The sequence below is a fragment of the Lactuca serriola genome, chromosome 4 (genome assembly GCF_051521515.1).
Source record: "Lactuca serriola cultivar US96UC23 chromosome 4, Lser_US96UC23_V15, whole genome shotgun sequence".
Lineage (NCBI taxonomy): Eukaryota > Viridiplantae > Streptophyta > Magnoliopsida > Asterales > Asteraceae > Lactuca > Lactuca serriola.
Genome location: NC_136411.1, coordinates 216,522,388 through 216,530,368, shown reverse-complemented (window position 1 = coordinate 216,530,368; position 7,981 = coordinate 216,522,388). Strand labels below are relative to the sequence as shown.

Below are 7,981 nucleotides of genomic sequence, written 5' to 3'. Positions count from 1 at the left end.
ATTGCAATATATTTTGTATTAAATATACTAATATAAACAAAAAACCCTACTAAAATCACTTAAAAACAATGTTTAAAATGACTTGTTCCATAAATTACACTTAAATAACTAAGTTTTAAACAAATTGTTCCAAGCTTCAAATAAGAATTATCATTTAAAGAAACTTTGACAGAAATAGATTCAACAAAGACAACCATATATGTTATTAATTTTTACTATTTGCAACATAAGTGCCAACTCTTTTTTATCCTGCCAGAGGTTATTAAAACACAAATTCACATTCAAGCTTTCTAATTTACATCACAAGCTATTGTTCAAAACAAAATTTCATTATACCATGAATTTGTGTCAAAAAACCACATCAAACTCATGGAAACACACAACCTTCAATTCAGACTCTAAAACAGATTGAATCATTGGGTGAGAGAAACATCTTCACCAATGCACACAAAAGCAATGTAATTTGGAACTGAGACTAACATTAGCATTAAACTTTTGAGTTTTTACTTTTGAACTTTTAAACTTTGTTTCCTGCCTCAAATATATAATATGCAAACCTATATGGAGAATTTATGATGTGTATAATCTCGCACAGTGAACAATTATTGTTGGTTTGTATAGAGCTTCAAATCATCTATGTACATCCTTGAAGTCTATATGAACAATTCTAACAATAACTAAACAATTATAATTTAAATCCTTAAAATAGATTAATAACTAAACAATTATAAATTAATGTTAAGCAATCAAAGGGTTAAAACCTTGAAGGTAACTAAACATTCAAGTATTCTACGGCAAAGTCAAAATAAGAGCATACTAAAGATAAACAATTGAAAACTCAAACTGTAAATGTGACTAAACAAATATAAATTTAACTTTTTGTGCTACAGCCAAGCTAATGTATTCAAACAGGGCATCGAATATTTTCACTCGAATCCAAATGTGTTTTTGCGATAAAAAGTAACCATTGTCTCTAAAAGTCGGAATACAAATTTGAACTTAGTTTTGCCCAATCCCATAATAACTGAAGATAGGAAGATAACCTCTAACTTAACTCTAAAATCTTCATTATAACAACAACCTGTAGACAAAAAACACGAGAAGCGAGAATAGAATTGATATTGTAACTCCGCAAGTGATAGACTAAAGCTTAAACGAAGATTAGAGCATAACAAATCACAGATGATTACGGAAGTGGAGATTAGAGATGTCAATTTCGATTTATATTGCTAAAGAAAAATCAGAAATCATGTCTGTTGCATCTATGAAATCTCCAACCGTCAACTACTGACTAATGGCGTAAATAATGACGTTAAGAAGGTTGTATAATGATTACTTGTGTTGAAATTTCTGACTTGCCTCTTCGACTTCTGTTCTACCGCATGCGCCCAATTATTATTATTATTATTATTATTATTATTATTATTATTATTATTATTATTATTTTGCCGTCATAACTCCTCTCCAGCTGAATAGGGTGATACAGATCTGATTGAAGAAAATGGGCCAAAATTTCTCCATATACACTGATATACCTATACGGGCTCATACTTATGCCCCCAATAACCTGATGCCCTGGGCCATTGCCCAAGCCGCCCAATACTTGGGCCGACCCTACTAATAACACTACCACCACCACCACTACCAACGCTGCCACCATCGCCCCTACCACCAACCGCCACTGCCACCCCCAACACCATCACCATCATCGTTGTCGTTGTCTCCACCTGATACTGCCACCATGACCACCACTTCTGCCACCACAATCAATGCCACCGCCACCATCACCACCACCGTTGTAGCCACCATCACCGCCACCCACCCCTGTCGCCGCCACCACCGCCACTGCCCCTACTATAAGTTAGAAAAATTCCATGAATTCCAATTCCATAATTTATTTTTACATATAAGTTAGAAAACAAGGTAAAATTAAGCAAAACATGCAAAAAGGGTAATTATGTCATTTTATATGAATTCCAATTCCATTTCTTGCGAACCAAACAGATTATGAAATTAATTCTGATTCCATTTCCTGCCAACCAAACAACATATGGAATTGGATTCAAATTCCTGACAGATTCATTTTTCAATTTCAATTCAAATTTCATCAGCAACATTTTGTGAACCAAACAATACCCTAGTTTATATTGCACTATTCCCTTCCACTTTAATCCGACTAAAAAGTAAAAAGTAAAAACTATGGGTGCGTTTGGTTGTGAAAAATTGTTTTCATTTCCTAGGAAAAATGTTTTTAGAAAATAGAGTTGAATTTTTATTTTCAGTTTTTAATGAAAACGCGTTTGGTTAGAAACGGTGAAATTTTTATTTTCAATCTTAGAAATTTGGAAAACTTTGGAAAACTGTAAAACTCACTTTTTTAACTTACATACAATTTTAAAAACTAAACGAACAAAACGCATTTTCAAAATTTCCATTTTTATTGGAATTTTTTTTAGAAAACTATAAAAGTTTTCCAAAACCAAATGCACCCGTATCTCTGTTTTGAGTCTGGTGTGTCGTGATCTTGTTGTTGGGCCGCGGATGTTTTCGAACCAAATGAAGTAACCAACAAAATACAGTCTTTAGAATAGGGTTTAAGCATAGAGTCCGAGAGGCCCAATTTGATTTCCCTAAAACCCTAGATATACAGTTCAGACTTCTGAGCGGTTCGACTCGTCTACCAATTCATCAAATTCAGTCTCAACAATGGGGAGGAAGAAGAAGTTCATCGACAAGAAAAAGTCAGCAACTTTCCAATTAATCGCTCGAGATTCCTCCGATCCGAATTACACCGAAGGACCCTCCGGTGACCGAGTATTCGTCAGAGTTGACGGCAACTCAGAGCAACCCTTTTTCGACGAACATGACGGTGAGCTGAGTGATGAAGATGACCCTAATGGAATATTCGATGACGCTCCTGAAGATTACAGTGGTGAAGAATCCGGCGGCCGGGGTAGGCAGACCACTGCGGGAAGGCTGGGGAGAGAATCTTCGTTACCTGATCATTTGAGAAGGGAAATATTGGAATTAGGGTTTCCGGATGATGGCTACAATTACTTGTCTCATCTGAGGGACATTAAGGATACCGGAGGTGGTTCGGCGTATTACCAGAATCCTAAGGCGGTGCTTGACCAGCTACCTCGTGATGTAAAGGTTAGCTTCATCTTCTATTTTGCTTATTCTTGTATGTTGAATTTAGACCTTAATGTATGCTCAACTATACCCATATAAGATGTTCAGAAACTTGTGATTTTCTTGTTCAAAGTACATTCTATGATGAATCTTATAACCCCAACTGAGTGAAAGATACATAATTTACTGTAATCCAGGCATACGATGCATCTAGAATCGAGGTTTCCAAGGCTAATGATGAGAATTCATACAAAAATTCAATCTATGGCGTTGCAGTGAACACAGTTCCTGTTCGGATCCAAAAAGCCATTGATCCCGAAGTGGCAGCATTGCTGGATGATAGCGATGTATCGCGTTTTGGTTCAGATGTTGAAGACTTGGAAGAAGATTTCGTCTTCAATGCAAACCTTCCAGATGAATCAGAAGATGTGGAACAAGACAACAAGTTTACTTTCATAGGAGAATCTAGTTTAAACAGCAAGAAAGAAGAACATCATACCCACTCACAAGATAAAATTGTTGAAAGTTCTGGTATTAATGAGGTCAAAAATCACAATCTTGAAACTGTGGTTTCCTCAAAGCCCAGAGAACGTCGACTTTTAGATGAACAGTTTGATCTGGTAAGGATTTTCATATTCTGTCGTAAATTCTTATATGATGTAACATCATTCTTATTATTAATATTAATTAATCCATCTAATTTCCTTTTTTTACAGCTTGAACTTCAGGAATATGGTACAGAAAGTGAAGACGAATTTGAAAATGCCACATCAGAAGATGATGAGTTTTATGATTCTCTTGAATCAAAGCTCAATAATGTCACATTAAACCCCAAAACCAATACATTGGAAAACGATGAAAACTATAAAGTTTTAGTACACGAAAAAGACATGGAAGAAGAACCAGTTTCACTAGAAACAGCAGCTGATTTAAGACCTCGTTGCATAGAATATGCTGAAAAATTTGAAAATGAAAACGATAAAGAAGATGTGGTTTATGAGGAAAGTAGTAGTGATGAATCTGAAAAATGGGATTGTGAGACGATTATTACAACATACTCAAATCTTGATAATCACCCTGGAAAGATTCAAGATCCGGGTGTGAAGAGAAAAAGGTTGACTGAAAAAGTGGTCAACGCATTTGGAAATCCAACTCATGTGATTTCTTTGAAAGGGAAAGAGAGGATTCCGGTTGACTTTTTGCCAAATGGGAGGAATGGAATTGGAGATGGGAAAGAGAAGAGTAAAGTGAAGAATTTGGTGAAACCGAAGAAAGTAATTGGTCAAGAGTCAAAGGAAGAAAAGAAAGAACGAAAGGTAAAATCTGAAAACAAGTATTGAGACTTGAATTTATTATTTCATTATCTAATAATTAATGATGAGATGAAAATTTTGTGTATTATTGATGTAGGCTGCATTGAAGGAGGAAAGAAGAGAAGCAAGACGTGCAAAGAAAGACATGAAGGAGTTATACAAAGGTGAATCACAACAAGCTCAGAAAGTTGCTGCTTTCACTCCCCCATCTTCCATTCATCTTATGTAAACTAAAATATCATCATGTAACAATTTCTTTTATTTATATCTTGTCAGACTGTTAAAATTTTGATTTTTTTTTTTACTTGTGTTGGCCTTTTTACTGAACTTAGCTTTTTTTTTTTAAGTAATGTATGCGTGAAATACTATTGGATTAAGCAAAAAAAAAAAAATAACCTTTCTTGTTTACACTGAAGTGATGCTGAAAAAAAGTTTACTGGAAAAGAAGTTACCGATGATTTAATATACTTTTAAAGTTTGTTAATGTAAGGGTTAATTACATAAGACCTTATAAATTGTTTTTTTTTCCTTTTGTTTTGATTGAACTTGAATTTTATTTCTCTATTTAAACCAAAAAGCCTCTACATTTTTTTTTACATTTTTCACATGTTTATGAGTAATATTATGGTTTTAAGAGAGAATGTTGAAAAACATAATGTTTATTATTGATAAAAAAAAGTTGATTTTTAATCAGAAAACATTAAAAAATGTGAAGGCTAAAATGACAATTTAAATATTTACATGTGAAAAAATATATTGTATAACAAATGTTTTCAGAAAAAAAAAAATTGAGGTTTAAATCTTAATATATAATGTTTTTTTTTTTTTTTTTTTTTTTTTTTTTTTTTTTTTGTGTGTGTGTACCTTTAATATAAATACAATTATACTTGGTAACAACAAATTTATAATCTAAGTTGAACATAAAAAAAAACATAATTAGCAAGGGATTAAGCCACTATTTCCAACCTATAATATATTATTAAATAAAAAGGGAACATAATTATATATTTCATGAGAAACAACACCTTACCTTTTATTCCATCCCTAAAACTTAATCGCAAAAAAACAATCCAAATTTGTATTTGTAGACAATGTATTATAATTCAAATAAAGTAGATATACAACCTCTTTTTTTCTTTTATGGTTTACATAAAAATATATTTTATCATTATTAAATGCATTACGCTAGTAGATGAATATCATCAGAAACATTGGCTTCTTCTTCTTCTTCTTCTTCATCTACCCATGGGTGAGGTATTGGACCACCGGTGTTTCTTCCACCTCCTCCTGTGTAAGGTGGAGAGTTCCAGTCACCATAATCTTCTATTTCCTCCTTTTGCTGGGCGGGAGATGGTGGTGCCGCCGGCTCGTGCTTCTGCCGTGGGTTTGGTGGTGGATCTGGTTCTTGGGCAGTAGAAGAAGACACAAATGCTTGAAAGGAAATTATGATTAAGATGAACAAAGTCACGCATAATGTGTGCATGAACAACTTTGTGGTGGATTTTTTCATTTTTTTTTTGAAGGTATTTGAATTATGAAATGATGTCCCTTTTAAATGATGTGAAATGTATACGTGTTGGGGTTGTTTCTCATGAATCTTGCGTCGAAATGCCTACTTCTTTGGCTTGACGTATTTTTATAAAAGATTAATAAATGAAAGTGGAACTAACTGGTTTGTACGTTTGTTTTCTACTACTAAAATCCATTGAAGAAAAGCATTTACTTGAAGATAATTGTTTCTTGTTAGTCTTTAAAAGAAAATTTGAAACTTCTCCGTTTGTTAAATGATTTTTTATCATAGAATTAGGCAAATTTTAGAAAAGTATAATCAAATTTTGTTTTGCTTTTTTGAGAAAGCTATTAAAATGTTTCTTGTAAAAGCCATTTCATAAGTTCTTTCTGTTTGCCTATTTTAAGTTATGATGTGGATTTAGAAATGGGAAATGACATGGAAACCAAGATGGATGCATATAAGACAAAACAAATACACGTAATATCCTTTTTTACACTTGAAAACGTCAATGGTTACTTCGAAGGTCATAGTTGCATGAATGAGCGATTCGAGGAACATTGTTTTAGAATTGATTGTAGCTCTACATGTAAACAATAGTAATAATGAAGTGAGATAGTGACTCTACGGCTATGTTTGACATACTAGCTGAAAAGCTAGCTGTTAGCTGAAAAGCTAGATGTTAAATAAAAAGCTAACTGATAGCTAAAAAGCTAGATGATAAAAAATGACGTTTGGTAAAAGTAGCTGAAAAGCTAGCTGAAATATATAAAATTACATAAAAAGACATGTAAGAGTATGTGTTTCTATAATTAATTAATGGGTGTATTTGGAAATTTAAAAAAAACTCCTAAAAAGCTAGTCTAAAAGGACAATGTGCCACAAGAACTGCACCTCGCGCAACCAGAACTCACATTTGGAGAACTTGGCATAAAGCCTCTCCCTCCTCAAAGTCTCAAGAACCTCCCTTAGGCAATCCTTATGGTGTTCCTTGGTCTTAGAATAAACTAATATATCATCAATAAACACTATCACCGACCGATCCAACATCAGCCTGCATACCCAGTTCATGAGATCCATGAACGTTGTCGGTTCGTTGTCGAGTCCGAATGACATCACCACAAACTCGTAATGACCATAACAAGTCCTAAAGGCTGCATATCCTCATCCATGACCCTCATCTGATGATAACCCGATCTCAAATAAATGTTGGAGAACTAAGATGCACCCTAAAGTTATTCAAATAAATCCTCAATCCTTGAAAATCGGTAACAGTTTGTAACCGTCAACTTGTTCAGTTCTTTGTAGTCAATGCACATCCTGTGCAAACCATTCTTCTTTTTCACAAATAGGATCGGTGCTCCCAATGGTGAACTATTCCGCCTGATGAACCCCTTGTCTTACAGCTGCTAAAGTTGTGTAAACAACTCTTGCATCTCTGGTGGTGCCAAGTGATACACCTTTATTTTGTTTTCATTGCCTCCCTCTATTTCTCACTTCAGATAGCCTATTTGAAATATTTTAGCTCATCATTTGAGTTGATCGTTGTCAAAAAAGCTTTATATTTATTAGAAAAGGTTTTATAAGAAACATAATTAGCTATCGAGTGTACCATAGAAGAGTCATGATTTTGCAGGGTCCTTGTAGGGTCTATCGATGCCGACATGTTGATAACAAAGTCTTTAAATATTTTCGATTGTGTACTCGTTCTTATTTCCCTTGGAAGAATTTCCGGTTGTTGTAAGATCCCAAAATTCATAGTAAACTCTTCATTTTTAAAACAATAAACAATACAACGATTTGTTCCAAAACCAATCAAAGTAATTATATCATTTAAACATCAAAGCAAAATTCATAAATGATGGGTTTTAAGCAAAACATTAATCCTATGGTGTACATGCAAACACTAATAGCTTTTGGATCTAGTTTGTCTAATGATCAAGCAATTGAATATCCAAAGCTATAAACCCTAGATCTAACATATAATAAACTGAATTAGGGTTTAGAGAATTACCTTTGATTGTTA

General features: G+C 33.6%; 1 protein-coding gene across 1 annotated transcript; it reads left to right on the top strand.

Annotated features, from left to right (window-relative positions):
- The first annotated feature begins 2,647 nt into the window (after positions 1–2,647).
- On the top strand, positions 2,648–4,749 carry LOC145103279 (Low temperature viability protein). The gene is made up of 4 exons (XM_079040831.1): positions 2,648–3,153; positions 3,330–3,752; positions 3,849–4,448; positions 4,543–4,749. The coding sequence occupies exons 1-4, from the start codon at positions 2,707–2,709 to the stop codon at positions 4,672–4,674; spliced, it is 1,602 nt and encodes a 533-aa protein (XP_078896957.1). The 5' UTR covers positions 2,648–2,706; the 3' UTR covers positions 4,675–4,749.
- Positions 4,750–7,981: the final 3,232 nt, after the last annotated feature.